The sequence below is a fragment of the Amphibalanus amphitrite genome, unplaced genomic scaffold (genome assembly GCF_019059575.1).
Source record: "Amphibalanus amphitrite isolate SeventyFive unplaced genomic scaffold, NRLGWU_Aamphi_draft 000475F_arrow, whole genome shotgun sequence".
In the NCBI taxonomy this organism is placed as follows: Eukaryota; Metazoa; Arthropoda; class Thecostraca; order Balanomorpha; family Balanidae; genus Amphibalanus; species Amphibalanus amphitrite.
Window position 1 is genome coordinate 267,902 of NW_024881969.1, and position 22,160 is coordinate 290,061.

At 51.5% G+C, this 22,160-nt stretch overlaps 1 protein-coding gene across 4 annotated transcripts in view; it reads right to left on the reverse strand.

The window, feature by feature from the left end:
- LOC122392221 (unconventional myosin-Vb-like) overlaps nt 1-22,160 on the reverse strand; it is a 62,022-nt gene that overhangs the window by 5,548 nt on the left and 34,314 nt on the right. For 2 of the 4 annotated variants that reach the window (XM_043386840.1, XM_043386839.1), the window contains exons 23-29: nt 21,917-22,069; nt 19,603-19,728; nt 19,112-19,263; nt 12,005-12,212; nt 10,735-10,828; nt 10,392-10,424; nt 44-190 (exon numbers count right to left, since the gene is read on the reverse strand). In XM_043386840.1, the coding sequence (XP_043242775.1) occupies nt 44-190; nt 10,392-10,424; nt 10,735-10,828; nt 12,005-12,212; nt 19,112-19,263; nt 19,603-19,728; nt 21,917-22,069 (913 nt within the window). The remainder of the gene's footprint in view (nt 1-43; nt 191-10,391; nt 10,425-10,734; nt 10,829-12,004; nt 12,213-19,111; nt 19,264-19,602; nt 19,729-21,916; nt 22,070-22,160) is intronic. The other 2 variants (XM_043386841.1, XM_043386842.1) reach the window with 1 other exon arrangement.

Below are 22,160 nucleotides of genomic sequence, written 5' to 3' on the forward strand. Positions count from 1 at the left end.
CAACAGCGATGACCAGCGATGATGAGAGTCTGCTATTACTCACCGAATATGAGGCTGCGAATGAGTAGCTCCTCGTCCTCCTTTTTGTACTCGAACATGCCCACATACTCGACGCTCTTGTGTCTGATGGCTGGCATACCGCTGCCGTCCGCTGGGCCGCCCTCCAGCTGCTCGGCGCTCGGCTCAGCGCCTGGCGACAGACAGGAGACGGGGTCAGAGTGGGGTCAGGTGAGGTCACAAAGCGGCGCGGGTGAGGTCAGAACGGTCCAGATCCGACTCCACAGTATTGGTGTATGGTGCTGGACAGATCCGGTCAGAAATGGTGCGCAACTCCGAGACATAAACAAAAGAAATCTGACAGCGAGAGTGAATGACCAAGAAGACAATAGCAGTGAATGGCGGCATCTTTCGCGGGAAGACAAAAGTTCTCCAGCTCATCACAGACGTGTGTAGGGCGGATACATTATGATACACCAGCCCTGAAACCCCACCTATGACCGGCAGCTGTGGACGCTGGTGGTAGCATGTGTGGTGCAGGGGAGGGACAACACATAGTTAATACATCTGGTAAACACCTGTGGCGGGGCCCCAGTGTGACACACAACACACCGGCTAATGGGATGACTGGTAGAGAAATAGGACACAGATGACCGGCGAGTGAAAATAAACCGAAACCAATTATAAATTCGGAATAAGCAGAATCGGTCGTGGTACAAACTGAATGATACGTGTACCTTATTAGAATGAACAGAATAGACAACCACGTCCACATAAAAATTGTCAATACGGAATCGTCAAAGTCATGCCGCCATGGGAGCTTCTAGCTTATAGAAATTTACCATTTCCTCTAGCGACCCAACCGAAAATAAAGGCAAGATGATATCAGGCATGCAGGAACAAGCAATGCTTTCAGAAGACAACCGCAACATAACGACCGTAATAATGAATAGCGACAACGAAAGAAAAACAACATGGCAACAGTAGCAATGGAACAAAAAAAAGAGCAAGAAAAGCTATGCAACACCTGCGACGCTCGCAAGAAAAGAAAACGACATAAGAGCCACGGCAACTGACCCCATGCCATTTCGCTAATAAATGTGTCATTACCACAACACCGCTGTCCATTACGGCCCTCTGTCCGGGCAGAATGGGCTGTCCCATCACCTGACGGGCGAATTGTCCGGCGGACTCGTCCGTCGGCCTCTTGACCCGACCGGCAATCACAGGTGGAGCGCCGGCCGGAAGTGGGCCATTCGGTCCCGGTGTCGGCGCGATTGCCGGCATTGTCCGTCAGTGGCGGCTCGGCCCCGAGTGGTCGCCGGCCGGCTATTCAAACAGTCGGCCACAATGCAGGTGCCAGAAGGAATGTCACCGGGCGTTATCGCAGTGCTCTGAGATAACACCGCCGGTCCGAGCAGCCACGTGGCTGACATTCGGCGTCACCGTGAGGTGGCGGAGTGCGAAACTGTCGACTCGCCTTGACCACATCGATTTCGGTTGGTGCTGAAAGAACAGTCTTTAGGTATATCTGTACTTTTGAGACAGACTTCGGAAGCGACCAGAAGAGAGCAGAAGTTATTGAAACGACAAGTCGCACTGAAACCCATCCTTTCTCCGATTAACCGTCTAGCAAAGACGCGCTCACTGCCGACCATTAACTTCCAACATATCCTCGATGAACAGACTCAAAGACAGCATTCCCAGGATGTCAGGGCCGGGCTGAGTGGCGGCGAGCGAACAGCGGAGAGCAGAGGGCGGGGGGCGGTGGGCGGAGGGCGGTGGATGAATGTCGGGCTGACTACGTCAGGTCAGAGGTCCCGACACCCGTAACGGACCAGCGATGAGCGGCTTGGCGCACTTACACACCTCAGGGGGGAGGTGGAAGAATCCCAGCTGGATAAGACGGTATAGGCCAGGACGTAGTCGTATGAGGACAGAACTGGACGGAGTGATAAGGGGATGGAGTGGAAAAGTACGGGATCCTAGCGTGATAGAGTGACATGGGGACAGACAAGGGAGGATTCTGGATTAGCAGGAGACGGAATACAGTGGTAAGAGGATAAAAAAGGCCAAAGATGAATGGTGGGAAAATACGACTAGCAAACCACGACAGCATTACGAGGTGTTAGAGATGGAAATGTGAAGTCGCTGAAGAGTCCTTTGACAGTCGATTGCGTAATTATGGCTGAGAGTGTCCGATCAGAATTGGAAGGCGCTGTGACTCGTCTCATCCTGCTAATCTACCCGTTCAGACACAGCGATGTCTGGCGAAGATTATATTAAAATCGGTCGTTTTATCGCCGCCAACGTTGCTCACAGTTGTCCATCACAAGCCGAAGGGAGATCTCATCAAACCGTCGACGTCACCTCTCACTCAAGACACCACAAAACACGAAACGAGGAACAACCATCAACAGTTCGGAGGCAGCCGAGACATCTCTCGGCCAAAGAGACGACACAACGCAGCTCCACCTCACATGGTATTTACAGACCCACCCGCTCCCAAGCACACTGCTACCTCTACCGTTAAGCGGCCGTCAGAACCGGCCGACATCGTCCGCGCGCGCCCGCCCCTTCCAGAAGGGTGTGCTGGCGCGGCGCGGCCCGTACTGACTGTGTTTGAGCTGCTGCAGTTCCAGGGCGCCGTGGACGGGCGCCGCGGTGACGCCGGACCGTCTGCGCCGCTCCAGTCGCTCCGGCGCCGGCTGAGACAGCTGCGGACTCTCCACCAGCGGCAGCAGGCCAGGGTTCAGCAGGATCGGGTCCGGCCGGCCTAGTGTGTAGCTCGGGGGAGGGATGGCTGCGTCCGACTCGTCCAGTGAGAGGCGTGAGGCTGCTGAGGCTCGCCGGTCGGCAGCGGCAGGGCCCGAGGATGACCTCGGCCGCTCGCCGGTCGGTAGTTCGATCACCGACGGGGACACAGCCGACGGCGACTGCAGCCGACTGAACAGACTGGCCAGTCGCTCACGAAACGTCGGCGACGTCGCCGTCGTGGAGCCGCCCGGAGTCGTCGGTTTAGCCTCTGTAGACTCCGGTGCCGTCGCCGCTGCTACCTTTTCAGACACCCCAGTCGGCGTCCCGTCCCCCTCCACCTCTGTGGAAGTCTCTTCAGGCTGTTCTGGGATCTCTGGCAGCTCGGTGATGTCAGACAGCTCGTGACGCCGAGGCTGAGCGGCGCTCGAGTCCTCCGCGGCGGCTTCGTCTTCCAGCTGCAGTACAGCCGGCTCGCTACTGGTCAGCCCCAGCCAAGAGGAGACCAGCGCACCGATGGAGGAGGCGTCTCCGTCCTCGGCGTGTCGCTCTGACTCGGCCACCACATCCAGCAGCTCCGGGTCGGCCATGGCGCGGTCGAATCCCAGCATGGCTGCGGCTTGGTGTGGTCCGTCACTCAGACCAAGCACGATTCAGACGACACCACTCGAACGGGAGGAAGACCAGCGTGGGAAGACCACCAGAGACAGGTCACCATACACCACGAGGAAACATCGTGGAGTTCACACTGGGAGAAAACGACCGTTCCTCTGCTTCACTAGTTGCAGACACCACTCGTCCACTGTTCCTCTCCTCACAGCCCAAACACCACACCAGTCCGTGGCGTCTTTCCAACGTCTCTCTCCGCCAATCCCCGGAGCTGCCACCGTGCACACCTCCACTCACAAACAGCCCAACAGACACGATGCGCGTCCTGCTCCGGCCACTATCGGACCAACGGCCGATAAAACGCAGCCCGATAGTGCCGTGCCGGCCGCGGCGACCACCGGCGGGCCGCGCGGTGCCGGCACCGACAGACGGGCAGGTGGCGGTGCCGGGCGGCACGCGCCCCTCCCTCCCCCGCGCCGGGCCCGCTCCCCACCCGTGTGACACGCGATCATCAGGACCAGCCACGAGTCCCGGATATCGGCTCAGCGCCCGTCCGGCACGCCGTGGCGGCTTCCAATGGGAGAAGGGAGCGGACGGGGTCGGGGAAGACGTAGGTAGTTATGGGGAGGGGAAGGCGTAGGTATGTCAGAGAAGATGGGACAGGTAAGATACAAGGGGGCGGGGGGGGGGGGCAAAGAGGATTAAGCAGGGTAGCGTCGAAGATGCCGGGAATAACAGCGTGGACGGAGAGGCCATTAAGAGTGGGGACAGGGGATGCACAGTTCGGGCTCGTATGGGCACAGGTAGTCGGAAAACAGAGTAGGCAACAGACTCAATCCGGCTTCTAAGCGAAACGATGCAGTAAAATGGCTAGGGGAGGTTGCAGAAAATTTTGCAGGTTATCAAATAGCTGTTAGACAGATACATTCCATCGACTGGCGACGATGACCACCGCGTCGGCGAGTTCCATCGTGTAGCACCGTCAGTGACACTGACGCTATATGCCATCATTGGACAGATCTGCACGCGACCGGAGGCCCGGGCCGATATAACAGTCACACACGCACGGACCGAGCGCGTGACGGCGACGGCGGTACACACACGCACACAGCCGATGGACGGTGCGTGCGCACTCTGTTTGTCTCAGTCGATGTGACCGTGTCTCTCTCCGTCTCTCGTGTGTCTCTCTATCCCTCTTCCTGCGTCTTATCTCCCACTCTCCCCGGCGCAATATGCGTGTGGAAGATGGGAAGATGGCCACCCACAAAAACGGCAATGGCCGACTCTAATGGCGGGGTCAGGGCCTCTGGCAGGCCGCCCTCGCTGGCTACGAAAACCGGGTCAGGCCGGCCAATCCGTACCAAGTCGTTGCCAAATACAGATACCAACAGAGCAACCAAGGGGAGATATTTCAGAGATTGCCAGCGATAGGTACGAGCAGTCTTGAACACAGATCTCGTAGATGGAGTCGCCTCTTCTTAATTCTGAGGATGTCCTCGGACTCTCAAAGCCTCAATGCGCAAAAGCAAAACGGGAGGCAAAGCTGGAAACCATTACCGAGCCGCCGCCGACTTTCGTTATCAATTACCACGGCCTGAGCCCTCGGTCACGACCCCAACAAGACATCTATCCCGAACAATAGGTACGTTCCTGAGTTGGCAAGCACGGAGAGGGTCGCTAGAATGTCAACTAGACAATGAAATCGGCACGTAAGAATGGCGCCCACCGAGCACAGAAGCTCTTGCTGCTCACGATGTTATCTGAACATCCCGTCAGCGACATACACAGAAATGGCGTTACTTCAGCGGGATATCGTACAGATAGGGTACGGGGTACTGATTGCTCGCTGTTCGTGGTCGTCACTTCACAATACGTAAGCTACCTCACATTTCCTCAATGAGCGGAACAACTAATAAACGGCGGCAAATTGAGCCGATGACATCTACGACTGTCTTCTACGGCTGCATCCATTCAATAAGAAGGAAACAATAGGTAAGTCAGGCGCGTGATGATGAAGCTTCTGAGACAAAGCGGACGAAAGTATACTCACGCCCAAGAAAGTGATGAAAAGCAGGATTCCACACCACACTAACAACACTTGTAGGACCAATGCACTGGTAAGAATAGCCTAAGACGACACGCCGAACCTTCGCAAGCCCTAACGACGACCGAACTGACCATTCCACACAGCCCAATACGGAAGACTTCAGTAGCCGAGCCCGGGGGACAACAGTGCCACCTGTACATGGATGAGCTTCTTCAGAATCGTAGCGCATCACTCGGTAGTTCCCCTGGCGACAAGGGCCACCGAGCGTCCCAGGCCGGTCACGTGACTGGCAACAAAGGGTGACAGAGCACGGCCAACGGGTGTCTCAGAAGTCAGAGCAGTCACGTGACTGGTAACAGCATGTCCAAGTGTTCAGACGTCAGATCGGTCGCGTCGTCGAGTCAAGGTCAGATGACTCAGAACGCACAGGTGGCACGGGACGGGGTGACGTAGATCAGAACACAGGTGAACATGCAGGAGGAGCGGAGACATTCAAAACAAGCGTTACCCTCAACAAAAAAGCATGATGCACGACAATGGAGAGCAGTCACCGAAAGCAGCGCAAAATCATCATTTAAACATTGAAACAAAATTGCATCGGACGATAATAATGCTGAGCCCTCATCCCACACTACGAAAAACCCAGACACTACTAGGACCACACTATCAAGGCTGCTCACACTATGAAATGCAGTAACGGATGAAGCGTCGACAAGTCGCTGTTGTTTTTGGCCCCTCGATATAACTACGCGTATGCTGGTGACTGTGGCTATGACGGGTTGTCGCCAGGGACGACACCGGTCGAGTTTTTGTCTCTATCCTGTCAGCCGTTACGCTTAGGAACCTACTCACGACGCCGATAACCTGCGTCGTACAAACAGAAGCTGGATAGGATCTGGGCATCACGACAAAACAACGCCAAGGACAGAGTTGCATCATATGCAGCCTTCGGACCGTATGCTTCGTCCTATCTCAGCATAGCCTCACGCTGGAATCGCGGTACTGCTACAGATGACATACTCACCCGGAAATGGATCCTTGAACGGAGCTATACACAGATATTTCAAACGGTCCTCTTCAAGGTCTGAAGAAAGCGGTAAACGTTGGCAGTGGGGCGGTGTCCTATAATCTCTGACGAGTATGCATCAAAGAGGCGCCGATAAACAGACTGACGACATCTTCCGAGTCTCTCGCAGGAACGGAGGGTAACTTCTTTGTCACGACACTTGTCGCCAGTCTGGTCAGTCACTCAGCCAGTCTGAGCAGTCAACGCTCACCATACGCACCAGGTCCTGCCAATCACAGCACAGTGGATCTATCTTCCAGCCGTCCCGCGCTCCAAAGACGCATCGCCGTCCCCTGGGGACCAGTCAGCCCGTTCCACCACTGCACAGTTCTCAGAAGCTCCCGCTGCGTTCCCGACTCCTCACTACCAACCGCTCCAGTTTAACAGTCCAGACTCCCGGCCCGTTCTGTCGAGTGACGGCACGGCTCGCTCGGCTGGCTCCGCGGCCGATCGGAGACTGCACCGACCGGCCGACACAACGCTAACACCGTCCGACCGACCCGAGCTCCGCCCGACCGGGTCACTGGGGTCGCCGTCATTACCATCATAAAGGGCCCGGACGGGAAGTGCCCCAGCGGCCGACACCGGCCCAGCCCGGCGGCCATTTGCATGAGAATCAGAGCCGCCACGAGCGCTGTACTCCAGAGCAGCGTCGCTGCCGTCGACACGACGAGGCGGGGTGTCAGGATGGGAGAATGTTGACAAGGTGTTCGTGAGTCAGCCGTCCACACCTGCATCAAAAGGTGAGATCACATGAACAGTCCCAAAGTCAGGAAGCTATCAATAGATATAAAAGATACACAAGAACGATCTTTGTATATCTTTGTGTCTTTATATCAATAGATATAAAGATACAAAGATACACATACGCACAAAGACACAAGAAGATGCAGCAGCTTTCATCAAAAGACGTCGCAAGAACGATTAGCCCTCCACTGTACAGCTGGATTTTTCTCCTATCTGCAATGCATTGACCTGGCCGTCAATCCGTCATCTGACTCTCGAATTCCTCTGGCCATTCACGAATCCACAACAGGTCAGGTCAGGACATCCACCAACCCCGTTTCCGCCCCGGTCCGTTCAGTAGCCTCCGTTTGACACTTCGCCGTCCAGCCAGCGGTACCTGCGGCACTCCGTCCATTGAATGTCGCCAATAACACGCACATCAATTACTGTAACGGGCCAGCGCCGGCCGCCGCCACTGCCATGGGCCGAGAGCGGCCTGTTTTTCAATCTACCGGAGCTAATCCCCTACAGAAGCGGCGGCGACCGCAGCAATTACCCCGTCCTCCTGCTGCGAGAGGAGACGGAGAGAGGACGGGAGGATGTGGATAGAGTGGATGGGAAATAAGGGCGGAGAGAAGGCAGAGACAGAAACAGGAGTGAAGGACGAGACAGAATAGGAGAGGGAAACATAAAGAAAAGGGGAGCGAGAGAGAGAGAGAGAGAGAGAGAGAGAGAGAGAGAGAGAGAGAGAGAGAGAGAGAGGGAGAGAGAGAGAGACAGAGAGAGAGAGAGAGAGAGAGAGAGAGACAGAGAGAGAGAGAGAGACAGAGAGACAGAGAGAGAGAGAGAGAGAGAGAGAGAGAGAGAGAGAGAGAGAGAGAGAGAGAGAGAGAGAGAGAGAGAGAGAGAGAGAGAGAGAGAGAGAGAGAGAGAGAGAGAGAGATCCGAATCCTCCCCAGACAGTAACCGGAGACGGATATCAGCTTTACGACTCAGCCGTGCCGACCGGGCGGTGCTGTAGGCCGGGTCAGGCCAGGTGTGCCAGGTGGCAGGCGGGGTACCGTGTGCGCTGCCGCTCCGGGCAGGTGGCAGGCGCAGAGGCCGCCAGATCGACCCCCGCACGGAGGGGGGGCAGGCAGCCGTGACGGACCGGGCGTGACGCGACGCCCGATCGATCCCACCAGTATTGATCGTGACGAGTTGAGCGAGTCGTGACGGAGTGCAGGATTGGTCGTGACGCGTGACAATTGATCGTGACGAGCTGAACGGATCCACCGCGGTGTCGTTCGATTACCAGCTGGAGCAGCGGTATGCACCTTGGGCACGGTATGCACCAACGTCCAACTCTCATCGCTCTTGTACTGCAATGGAGCAATGCAGTAATCCATTGTAGGGCAATCTGGTTTGAGAATAGCCAAAAAAGTCAATCAACTGCACAGAATGATTAACATCAAACGGGTGCCTTTACACCGAGTTTGCACCTCAACTCAGCACCCGCGCCCGGCCGCCGCACCTGCTGACTATCCCGCTAGTCAGGCAGCTGCAGCCCCGCTAACAGCCTACTGATTCATCCCGGCACTGGCATGGCCCAGCCTCGCGGTCGAGACACGGCACCGGGAGACGGTGTGCTCTGCCGTCGCGGTCCCTCTCCGGTCCAAATTACAGCGTCACGCGCCGGTCCGGCCGGCCACAATGGCACAGAGTTGGACGTTCGGCCTAGTGGGCGGCACTGAGGGGCATGGCTGAGGACGGTACCGAGGAAGCCGCTCGGGCGGCATGCCAGTGCGGAGAAAGGCATGCATTTTATAAAATACAAAAAAAGACTGATAAGACAACACGAACATGGGCGACGAATTTGACGACGAAGTATTTTACCCCACCAGCTAGTCAACATCGAAAATTTGCAAATTCATATCACTGCCGTGCCCAGCCTGCTTTCGCGCGGGTGTCTTTCGTTAGTCTTCATGTCACCGGTCTCGAGATACCTTCCAATTAGTTTCGCATCGCCCGGTCCGCGGTCCATGGTAATGGAAGGTACGGGACCGGCACGACGCTCGCTAACGAGCCTATACACCGGATGAAGGGCGTTGTGTCAGACTGACGAGACATGGGGATCGAAGGAGGTCGAAACGAATGCTGACTGATACAGACTGAGATGGAGCGAGACGACCGCGGACACAACACAGCCGTAGACCGGATGGAGACCGACACCGGACGAGAGACGGAGACAGACGCAACTGCGACGTGTCAAGGTGGTTGGTAGTTTACTGCAGCGGAAGGCAGACTTAAAATAATAAATGCGCACTATTCTGAAGGTTAAAAATTGCTCTTGTTCCATTCAAATGGAGCAGAAACGCTATTCATGGGTGAAGAGCCGAGGCAACTATGGAATCAAGGCAGAACCCGAAGCTTCCAAAGTCGAATGAAATGAACGTAACTGATCGTTCGTAACTTTGCAAAACTCCATGTTCGTACTCCGGATGAATGTCGAAGACCTTCAAGCCAAGTCTGAAATGTCACAAGTCGGAAATCAAACTCGATTAGATCACCGCAAGACGTCACGATTCACCAAAAAAATTGGGAATAAATAGGAAACCAGAACCCACTCTCGACATTTACACAGAAAGTCCAAGGAACTATTGCAACGCCTTGGATCTACGTGCATCCTGGGATTATCCAGAAAATCCCAGAGCAGGTAAGTGATTCTCCACGCAGTGATGAGCAGCATATGAACCGCAACATATTAACTTTGAGCCAGTAGTACTAAACTATACGTTGGAATTCACCGAACGACGGAGGAAAAAGAGTAGCCTGGTCGTCCAACTGCACCATCTACCGTAAACAGAGCTCGCCTTAGTTAGGTGACAGACGCGCCGCCAGTCCATTGGTATTGAGAACTTCTTGGACTTAAAACTGATCTGCATATTGAAAAGTCCCAGGTATCTGCTAAATGGAAACAGCACTTTTGATCCTGCCACTTTGTGCTAGTATATTCGTTCTAACCGAACCCCTAGATTACGAATGTCATTCTTATCAGCCATAATCATGAAGAGACCCCATGCCGATCGCAACCAACAATGATCTCGGGTAGACCGAAGCAGCCCAAACTAAAACGCATGCAACCATGTCAGGCTGTGAGCGAAGCCCCTCAGTGCCAGCTCGTGCACCGGGTCTGGGACGGCCCCGCCTTACCGTAATAGCCTGATCGGCGCTTCTGCTGGCTGGCTGGAGGGGAACGGACAGCTCAGTGCCGGGGTTATCAGGGCATGGCGGGTGTAACACCGGGGCGTACCATTTACACTACGCAACAGCTAGTGTACCAGGTGGATCTAGGTTGCTAATGACGAGTACCTACCTTGAATTTAAAAATGTCACTGATCTTTGAAGAAAATAACGTCTGTTTAACTACATAATACGAGTAGAGGAGGTTTGTAATAACGCTTCTCTAAGTCTATAAGGAGAGTGCAGCCTCGACTAAATATGATGATCCTCAATGAGTACTTGGGTACCCGCTGCTCGAGCGTGCGGGACCTACCTCCCATGTCCTTGAGTTTCTTGGCATACAGTTTCACCTGCTTCTTGTACTTTTTCACCTGCTCCGCGAGGTTGTCGATCTTCTCGCGCAGATCCTGAAAATAAAATAAAAAGCACGTCAGTATGATATACGACTCTTATCCACCTGCTCACCCCAAGAGTCAGTGGCCAATCCCGCACACGCAGCCAGAAACCCACCAGACCAGTCCTCTACGACAGCCACACACCGCCTGAACCACCTCAGGACTAAGTCAGAATTCTAAGGCAGCCGCCGGGCGACCCGGCCACGCCCGTCCGCCGTCTCAACCCATCCCCACGACCGACACGCGGTCCGTGACCGGGCTGGATGCGTGTCTCGGTAGACCGACAGGTTGACAGGGCGTCAGGGCGGGAGGGTAGGATCTGAGGAGTCGGAGTCATTAGAGGCTGGCACCGCGGGCGACGGTAGTAAGGCATGGGATAAAACGCTATAGGGTGGAAGACATCAGAACCATCAGACAACAAAGGCTACATCAGACAGATGAGAGTTAAGTTAGCCTTGAGCAACCAAATGATATATGTAATATGTATGTAGTAAAGAGTTTAATCTTGGCGCAAAGGTTCATGTCTTCCTCCCAAGAAAACGTGAAAACATTTGCACCAATTTCCGCCCCTCCTTAGGCAACGGCGCATCAACGAGTGTTTTACAATCTGCATATCGTGTCAGCCCCTCAGTAAACCACCACACTATCAAGCAAGTTGTTGAGTTGAAAGCCGTCGCGATAGCATACCACAGGCATGAACAATGAATGCACCCTAAGCTGGCCATGATAAAATATAGCACGAGGAGAATTAGTCACCAAACACGAGGAGAATTTGACACCACTCATTGAAACAAACAACTTCGAACGTCAACTATCATCTCGTTCCCCACATGACCGGATCGGGCTTCAGGCATTCACCAGTACCATTGTCAGGTGAAGCTACGGGTCGGCCGGTCAGGGTCGGTTGACGCTTGGTGCGGGCAGTGAGTGTAGCGTGCTACCGTGTCGGGGGTTGGGGGTTGTCACCAGGGCCGGGCGGGCTGCCCTCACGTCACGGTCGGCGAGACGGCTGTACCCATCCCAACCCAGAGCAGCGCTAAAATCAGAGCTAAAGAACACAGCGTTACTAAAGCTCTGGGAACAAACCTATTATGATGCTTTTCAGTTTCGATGACCAGCCTGCCTATCTAGCAGAGCTATGCGAGTCTCAGTGAGTTGGACTAGTGAGTCTCCGTGAGTAGGACTGACCAGGTTCTCGGCTGTGAGCCGGGTGATCTCGTGCTGCATGATGGCCTCGTTCTGGCCGGTGTGCGCGCTGCCCAGGTTCTGGCTGATGAGCTTCTGTTGACGCTCGTTGTCGGCCTTGAGTTGCGTCATTTCTTGGCGGTACTCAGCTTCCATCTGAAGAAGACGCACCCGTTCCTCCTTTTCCAGGTGCAGCTCTTCTGCCAGCTGCCTGTGGACACGGAGACACAGAAGCAGTGTCAGACGGGTGGTGAATACAACGGGGACGGCTGCACGGAGCAGACACATGTCGGGATACATACACGGGCTGGGTCGGGCGAGTGGAGTTGTCACACTTGGGATAAGTGGACAGTTGAAATACGTGTCAGAGTTGTAAAACACGCACAGGACAATTCACGCCCGCTGAACGGAACTCATTTACATTTTATCAACAGTCATACATACAAACGAGCAGAGCAACAGAAGTCGACAATAAGATTGCAAACAGCCAGACAGATAAGTATCTTAGCGCATGTCTCCATATCCAGTTAAAGAATACACTCGATAGCATGTCTGTCATAATAATAACAATATATCGTTAATACAGATAAAGGGGAGCTACAAATGCTGTTGGTTTCAATCACCACAAACAGAATATCCAAGAACAACATTGAGTCTATTGCTTGACACTGAGAATCCCTAAATCAGTTTTGTTGAGAACGAGAAAGGGACAACAAACCAGTTCCCCCGGTCCTCGTGCCTTTTCCCGATAAATCACCGCGTCAGATATAAAAGCGCACGGCCAACGGAGCAGACCGATGAAACGGCTTGACCAGCCTCAGAAACACAAACGAGCCGTCAAAGGCGACTCAGAGTGACCGACCGACTAGCCGGGAGGTACCGCCGCCACCCTGACCCACACCTGTTGAATGTCCACGTGTCGTCCGTCGTAAACCGCGGAAGATAGGGAACTGATATCGAAAGTAAATATAACGGAAAGTAAACGAAAAATATTACAAGACAAATAGTGATAAGAAATTAATTGTCCAACATTCAAAACACATTCCTCAAATAGTGATAATAAATTAGGTACTTGTCCAACATTCAAAACACATTCCTCATATCAATCCAGCGCTGTTGCACGTTGGGACCCAGGAAATGAGGAAGTGATGTATGCACTATAAGGAAAAAGACTTATTCAATATTAGCAGCAAGAGATGTCCAACTAGGTAGAGGTGCATCTCTGTCCGTCAATTCAATCATCGCCCACTCACCATGTATTTTCCGTGCTCTGAGCTACTACTCAGCGCGTATATCAGCGTGTATAATCCTCAGCGATCGCCCCAACTCCCGTTCACACCACTCACGACACCCACCGCACTGATCACACCACCGCCGTCACTATCCGGCACCATCCTTCCCCGTTGGCACTGCACACCGGTCGACGATCGGCCTCCCGCCCGCCCCGGACCGGCTTTCCTAGCGGACGGCGCGTCTCCAAGTCACGACGATCAACGCTGACCGGCCGGCCGGCCGCCGCTGCACTATCAACTGACGCGCCGCCACCGGACCGGGCCTTACCGGGCGGACAGCGGACGGCGGGCGGCGGAGGGCGGCAGGGTCAGCGGTCAGCGGCCGCCGCCACCGCCGCCGCCGCCGCCGCCACCCAGCTGACAGCGCGGCCGCCGCGGTCGCAGTGACCGCAGTCATCTGTCCGTGCACGCTGCGGAAATAAACACCCCCGTGTAGTCACGCGAGAGCCGCGCTCATGAAAGGGAGAGGGAGATATAGCTGGGATGAATATCACACTTTTCCGGGATGTCCGAGTTCCCTGTCATTTCAAAGGTTATGTGAAAATATGACAGGATCTGTAGATGATAATTTCGGCGTCGGGCACCTTGATGGTGGTAATTACCAGTTACCAATGTCAGATTTAGTATTCGAGTGGCGTCACAGCTTAGTGGCGGCGACGTAACTGCGAACTGCCGTTAATGAGATGCAGTGTGTGACTTGAATAGCAAATACCGGTAGCGATACACCAGACAAAAACAAGAGGCCGATTGCATAAGGAGCTTCTAATTCTACAGACAACGCCGATCTTAACCTTCGCCCCAGTGGGGGGGGGGGCATATGTTACCACCCTGTCGCGTTTTTTTCGTATAAATAAAAAACCGCGGCGCGTAGCGCCGCGCCGCTTGGGGTAGCTTTTGGTACATCAATTTTGGACAAAGTGTGAAATTTTTGACCCCAGGTCATGTCAGGTCAGGTCACTAGGTCAAGTTAACTGACCAAGCCTAAAAAAAAGTTTGCAATCATGTCCAGCCTGCAGTGTTTGTCAGAGAGGTTTCAAACTTGGTGGATTACATGATGTTATGGGTGCCTACAATTTGTATATCTCGGATTTTTTATATGCGTGACCTAAGGTCAGGTCAGTGGCGTGACCTTTCTATTATAAGTCAATGGAGAAAAACGAAAATGCCTCTAGATCCGTGTGTACGCATAGGAACAGTCCAAATATTTCAGGATAACAATGATTTGGACCACCCGTGACGACCAAGGTGTCTTTTTTGCTGATAGCCTCTTGAAAGGTCATCCGAGGTCATTTGAGGCTACAAACAGTTTTTTGCCAATAACTCTCGATTGGAAAGAGATAGAACGCTGGGGTTGGCCTCATTGTGTTTGTCTTGCCGAGACGCATCGACTGATATGCAACATGACCTTTTTCGGTCAGGTCATGACCTTGACCTGAGGTCAAATTTTGAAGTTGACCTTTCAAGGTCAACTTATAGTTCATTCGACGCGTCTCGGCGAGAGGAACACGATTCTGGCATTAGAAATGACCTAGCATTTTTTAGTCAAAAGTTATTGTCGAAAAACACTTTTCTTAAAAACAGCTATTTTTGGAGTTTTTGCCCTCTGGAGGCTAAACCGTTGACCTGAGGTCATTTTTGATGATGACCTTATCAAAAGAAGAGTTCAAAAGCTATCGATTGCTTTTCCCAGCGTTTTTCTAGCTATCATAGTTCCTGAGATAATGGCATGTTTTCTGAAAAATATAATGACAATTCGCTAATTTTGACCTTTGATGACCTCTGGTGACCCCAATATTGCTCTAAGATGAAAAATGACCGAAATACTTTCAAACGTACGCATCAAGAGCTATCGACTGCTTTTCACCGCGTCTTTCTAGCCCTCTTAGTTTTTGAGTTAGAGGTGGGTGGTAACATATGCCCCCCCTCACTAGGGCGAAGTTGGCGGAGACCGCCACTGCACAGTAGGCGATCGGGCCGGTCTAGCCTCGCGAAACCTCAAAGACACTTTTTTCCGAAAATTGGAAAACAACGCATACTAGTCGACAGAAAATTCATCAAGGATTACGATTAGTGCATTTGCATGGCTCAGGAGACATTTTTTCGTAGACAAAAGTATCGTTAAAGACAGCGTTCCGTAACACTTCATAAGGGGGATAATCACAGCCGATTTTCACGCTCTTTGAATATTTTGCGGAACGATGAAATTGCTAGGTGTTGAGTATCCATTTTGCATGGAAAGTGAAATTTAGATGTTTAGACGATTCCGCCATAGAAAGCAAGTAGACAAAATCAGTTCAAAATGTCTTATAATTAGGTTAGCTTTTTATATTTTTTCTCTACCACTGAACATTACGTTCACTGAATTAACCAAGCCCAACAAAAAAAGTTTTACGAGGATGAACTGAAAATAATGCTGTATCGCATGCACTGAGACACTATCTGTTAGGGGAGCCAGTGAAAATTTGCAGCCACTTGCTGCCCTGGCATCCAGACACTTTTTTCTTCTAAGGGTTGGCCGTGGCTTGGTGCACTTGAGCATAAGTGGTAAATGCCCCAAAGGGTGTTTTCGCGATAGCTCAAAACACCCAGGCAATAGAGAGCTGCAACCTGGCATACCTGACCTTTGATGCACGCTGGATCTTGTGACACCAACCGCACTTTCAAGTCAGGTCAGGTCACTGACCTATGACGTCATACATGAACCTCTGCACGATCCTCAGATGTCGCAACCTTGCAACGCTCTCAGTGCCAGAGTAACTTTCACAGGGAGGTGAGACTTGCAGGACTTATTGTCCTTCAGAGGTCTTAACACTTGTATACCTCAGATTTTTCCTAAATGTCACATAAAGTCAGGTTGGTCACGTGACCTCACCTATAAGTCAATGGGGAAATATGAAAACTGTTATTTTGGCGCCAGGAATGATATTCAATTATCTCAAGTACATGGAATCGTTACTTCATGCACTCCTTGCAAGATCTGATGCTGCATTTTTGCATTGTTGACCTTGCATGACGTCATTTATGACGTCACTAGGGTCATACGAGTTTTTCGTCAATAACTCCCGATCAAATTGAGCTAGAGAGTCGACAAGGTCACCAATGGACTCCGGAAGACCTGCCGAATCGAATGATATGCGATATGACCTCCTTCGACCAACTTCGTGATTTGAAGACCTCTGACTTGACCTTGACTCGAGGTCAAGATCAGGTTGACCTTACGGTGGCCTCACCTGAACAAAAGTATATCATTCGACGCGCCTGAGCAAGACGAACACGACGATGTCAAAATCGTGGTTCTGCGGCCATTTTTTGCGAAGTTATTTACCAAAAACCAAACCCGCTGCTTGGGTCACGTTATGAAATGGGGCCTTGCCGGGCGAGATTTACGCTGTTTCATGATATGTATAAATTGGTAGGGCATAATCGTTTGAATAAAAAATTGGTTTGGAAGCAATTTTCTACGGAGGTACACACCATTTCAATGTCCTACCCAGCTAATACCGTCATAAATTTCGACCTACCCTCAAAAGTATTCATGCGTTATTCGAGCAGCAATTAGGCAAATTGCAAGCTCGCCACAGAGCACTAATCCTATAAGAGATAGTCCTTATTTAAAACATATGCTCATTGGATATTCAAGAAGGTTGCTCCTAAATATTGTGGTTCTAGCTTCAAAAACATGGATGTTATGAATGCCGATAGGTTTCGCGAGGCTACACCGGCCGGATCGCCCACTGTGCACTGGGGCGCGGGTTAAGTGACGGAATTGGGTTAATTTAGCCCGCCCTCGCACGTCAGTGCTATCACGCGACGCCATTCAGAATTATCGTGGCTGGGCCGCGGGCTCTTCGGCCAGAATAACAGAACACATTCACGGCTCACCGCTATACAACCAATCCAACTTTCCTCCTAGCCAACACATCTACACCAATCGGCCGGCCGGCCGGCGGCGGTCGACACCTACCTTCCCTTGTCGGCCCCTTTGAGGCCCATTAGGGAAAGTGATTAGTCAGCTGGGACAATGGCGTGCGGCCGATAGTACCGGCCTGGTCAAATGGCTGGATGCTGCGCGATCCGGACCATCCCACGGTTCGGACGAACGCGGTTAGGCACGACCTTGAGACAGACCCGCCAATGACAGGGATCGCACCCAGCACCGCCTGCCGGCCATACCTACGCCAGTCCCAGAATATCGCGGCAGTTTCGGACGTACGGACGTCACGGTGTGTGAAAATTGTCGACGACTGCTGTTATCAGGGAAAGTTATGCGCAGAGGATGGGATAAAAATAAGGAATCATATTCTGTGCTCTGGCTCACGCACTTCTGTGCCTTTCTAAATTTATCGCAACTTAAGTTTAGAACGCATTTTTAGCCTCTCTTTTTCTCCACCACCCATTCATCAATTTTTCAGTAAATGCTACTCGCTTAGGTTTCCTGGGTTTGTGGTTTACACATCTTCCGCTTCATATACCTAATCATCTGTGACCGTTAGCTATACATAAGCGTGACTTGAATTGCAATGAATGCAAAACAAACATTTGGACTGCATATGGCGCCAAAGAGTTCAAACGACCAAACTACGTTTGCTAAGGGTTATTAGTCTCCCCTGCCGTGGGTTTCTTTGACGGGAATATAATTAAACCTGATAAATACCCTTCTTCCAACAGAAACATTTCTGCACAGTGCCGAATGGAGCGTAGGCGATAAAAAGAAACTACAAAATAGACGTTTTGTGCCAAAAACACGATGCCTTCTATTGAAGGATTAAATACAAAACGGGTTCTCTGCACCCTCCTAAACACGTTCACATTTGGGTGGCAGAGTTTTCCCGTAGAAGTAAGCACATCCCAAGACTTACCTACCATAATTAACACAAGGGTTAGACAATTATCTAGCGGACACAGCATCACTGAACGATGTTTATGCCAAATATTACTGTCCCAGGTTAGAGAACATACCATCTCTGTTATACAAGACCGCGACTGGAATTATAGCGTCCTTATCAAAGTGGTAAAAGGACCTTTATTTGCTGGTTGAAGTTGTGCCTCGATAGCAGAAGCACAGTCCTCATTAAACCACCCCGGTGTATTTTACCGTACAGCCAATCTGACGACCGACTCGACGAGAGCAATATCTCCTGGCCTGGTTCTTCAATTTAAAGCTGATGAGATTATTCGAGCACAAGAAGATGGTCAAACATTGTTCATTTAAGACCTACTCTATTAGCTATTTTACCATATTTTCTTCGCAATCAACCCTATTCTTGAGAATTTCCCAGCACCTTAGTAACCTCTCCTATATCAAATTTACATGAGCTAAAATAGTGTAATGAGAAGATCACGATTCAAGCTCTGGACGCGGCGCCGACAGTCTAGCACATGGCTTCCGCCACGGAGAAAGGTAGAAGACCGCTTCCGCCACGGAGAAAGTTAGAAGACCGTCAGTTCAGTCAGCTGGAGCAGGCCGTACTTTTGCAGAAACGCATTCAGTTCACGGCCATTTCTGAATCCCGAAACAGTCGCTGTTGTCATGTGTCTCCGCCTTCCAATCACACTGTTCCGCCGACCTGTCCATCAGCAATCAGCATCTTCTTTTTATCAGTCCGTTTATCCATTTCATGATCCCATTCCTTTCCACGTCATCGCCTAACCGTTGCGTAAAGTAATCTTGACCCGTTGATCCACTTGGCCGCAATACTCCTCCTCACACGTCTATTGCCGCTCAAATCTCGCAAGCAGTAAACACGTCCTCTTCCGGCCACATTCTCCCCTACCCGTTGATCTATACCTATTCCGTCCCCGCCTCCTGTCCACTCACCTGTTGATCTGTTTCTGGGTCTCAAAGGCCATGAGCACCTCTCCCTCCTCGCTGGTATCGCGGTCCTCGAGACTGCGCATCGGCCAGCTGGCGTTATTGGCGATCACCGTTCTCAGCTGGATACACTCCTCACGGCGACGCTCCAGCTCGTCCTGAGCGAGAGGCACGGAGAATGGTCACAACTACGGCGGCACATGAAACTACATGAACAGGACGGGAATAGTCGCGATGGCCGTATAGGGAAGTGTGGCGAAGCCAGAGTCATACCGTTTGGAAGGGTCACAGCCAAAGGAAACATTTCCGTGAAACCGAAACCGTCCAAGATCGCACGGCCGGCATTCCCGATTAAAACTAAACCACTGCCAAGATTTGAGTAATGTTTCAAAATTGCAGTAGGATCCTCAAAATAGACAGTTGGTTTGTTCATACCAAACGCCAAAGTTTTACCATCAAACGCCGAAATTATCACACCCCATCCTATCCCCACATACCTGAAGCGCGTGGAACTGCAGCATGAGGTCGTTCCCGGGGTCGTCGCCACTGCCGGAGGCGATGCTCTGTCGCAGCTTTTGCAGGTCGGCCTTCAGCTTGGCGTTCTCCATCTCCAAGTCCTGGAGCTGTGAAACGGAACATATGGTGGTCAGTCTGCATCTGAGGACACAGTAATACAGCGGTCAAGTCTACCTTCAGCTTGGCGTTCTCTATTTCCAGGTCCTGGAGCTGAGGAGGGGAACACAAAGCGGTTGGATGGGTAACCAGGAAGAGTAACAGGTGGACTGATGGAAACGGGAATGTCAATCATTCCAGCGAAATAAAGAAAAAAATGAAAGAAATTTGGATGAAATAATTTTGGTTCGCTGGATGTAACTAATTTTTAGATTTTGCCCTAAATAAACGCATTTCATTTTTTTTTTTTTACTACTCAAGAATAATTACCCATCCCAAAATTCAAAAGTCTTAAATTGTCATCGGCTTTTTATATCGTGATCCACCTCATCATTCATTCTCTTATCCGACAGCTGCATGCAGTTGTAGCAGCCTAAAAGTCGGTGCCAAGGAAGCTTAAACTGTGCTCGTTGGGCTTTCACGCTGGCAAAAACATGAACGCTGGAGTACGCCACAACGGACAGGCCCCGGAATGCACGCTGCAGTTGCCACCGTGCGAACACCCAGGGGTCAATGGAAGATCACGATCGTGAAGCTCTCACAGCCACTTAGCGGGTAACCACGGGCATATAAACGGTGGGAACATGCGAAGGCGATAATTCACTTGCACGGAAGCGTAAAAATAGCGTGTCATGCTTCGGTAAAGCAGGAGCTACGCGCTGCTTCACGGACCTTTGCTCTTTGTTGACACTAGCTATGACTTTGCAGAGCTAAATTACTCCGTGTCACATTTTTTTTTTATAAAGTCATTATAAATATCGCGCAGCCAAAGTAAAATAAATCTATGGCTGCTAGAAAACGATTAGCCCACAATGCACTGAATATACACAATTGGGTTACGCTGACCAGCTCAGCCCTCACCAATAAAGCGCCACCTACTGTTAACGCCAGACCCCTTGAGACCCTAATTTTTCGCGATTACTTTTAAATGCGTGAAGGAATTTCAACCAAGCTCAGGACATGGCCGTTTCAAGACAGGCCGAAACTTTTACAATTTAGATATTTTATCGCCATTTCAATATTTTAGGCACTTGTCATTGACGCGTAATGTTAACTGTTTTTCCATCCTGGATAGAGGCTTTCTACGTCATATGACATTAGGCTCCGCCCACGACTGCGGCATTGACTCGTGCCCATCAGCGACCTCTGTACAAACGACACCCCTGCCATCTGTGAAGGACTATGAATTTCGCTGACGCTTCACGTGCTATGAGTCAATTGCAGCAGACGGTCAAGTAAATGTTAGGCTCTTGTTGACTCTTGTATATAGGACCAAGAGGACCATCACTCCTCAACCTACTACTCAGTCGTGCTTCGAACAAACGTTAACGATTCCTAACAAATACGATTTTTGATGTAGGGTATCTGTTTGAAATACGAGCGAGCCGTATGATGTGAAGCTCAGGCAATTAACTTATTATTGCGTTGTTCGATGGTTGCATAGCGATGTACAAATCGGCAGCTACTTGGTGACATCCGACATCCCATTATCGCATTATCTGCAACGCCATAGGCTTTAAATACAGGTGAATATTTCCTAACCTTATGTCAGTTATATGCCATCTGCCCGTCATTTGCAGCTTATAAAAAAAAAAAAAAATATCAGCGAACATATCAGCATTGTAGAAGCAATGCGCATTGAGCATTTATGACTTCTTAGTCATCATGTCGCTCTCTGGGCACTGTCAGCCAAGACGCTACGCACAACTCCGCCGGCTTTCGGCACCGCTCGACCGTCGCCCGTCCCCGCTCCCCGCCACAGCGAGAGTGACCGCGCGCCGGCCCGAAACCGCCGCAGGCCAAGACCACAGAGCCGGGGCTAAGCTGTGACGTCATAACGTATCACAGACTGACTGGTGATAGCCTCTACACACCGGATGAAAATATTGCTCGAAATTTAACATTACGAGTCAATGACAAGTGCCTGAAATATTGAAATGGCGATAAAATATCTAAATTGTAAAAGTTTCGGCCTGTCTTGAAACGGCCATGTCCTGAGCTTGGTTGAAATTCCTTCACGCATTTAAAAGTAATCGCGAAAAATTAGGGTCTCAAGGGGTCTGGCGTTAACAGTAGCACCCCAGCGGCCCGTCCTCAGTCCCTTCCCCCTCCCCACCCCCCCCCCCACCGACTACTCACCCGGATCTGGTCGTGTGCCTGTTTGTTCTCGCTATCGGGCGTGCCCTGTTCGAGCCGCTCCAGACGGCGCTCCAGCCGGTCCCGGTCGGCCTCCACCTCCTTCAGCTTCTGCTGCAGCTTCAGCACCAGGTTCACGTCCGGAGACGGCAACGGCTGCGGCAGGGTTACGGGGACCATGAGCGATATGGGTGCAGCTCGTGGAGACGGACTCTGGTGTGGATTGGCTGGTAAACATTAAGATCTC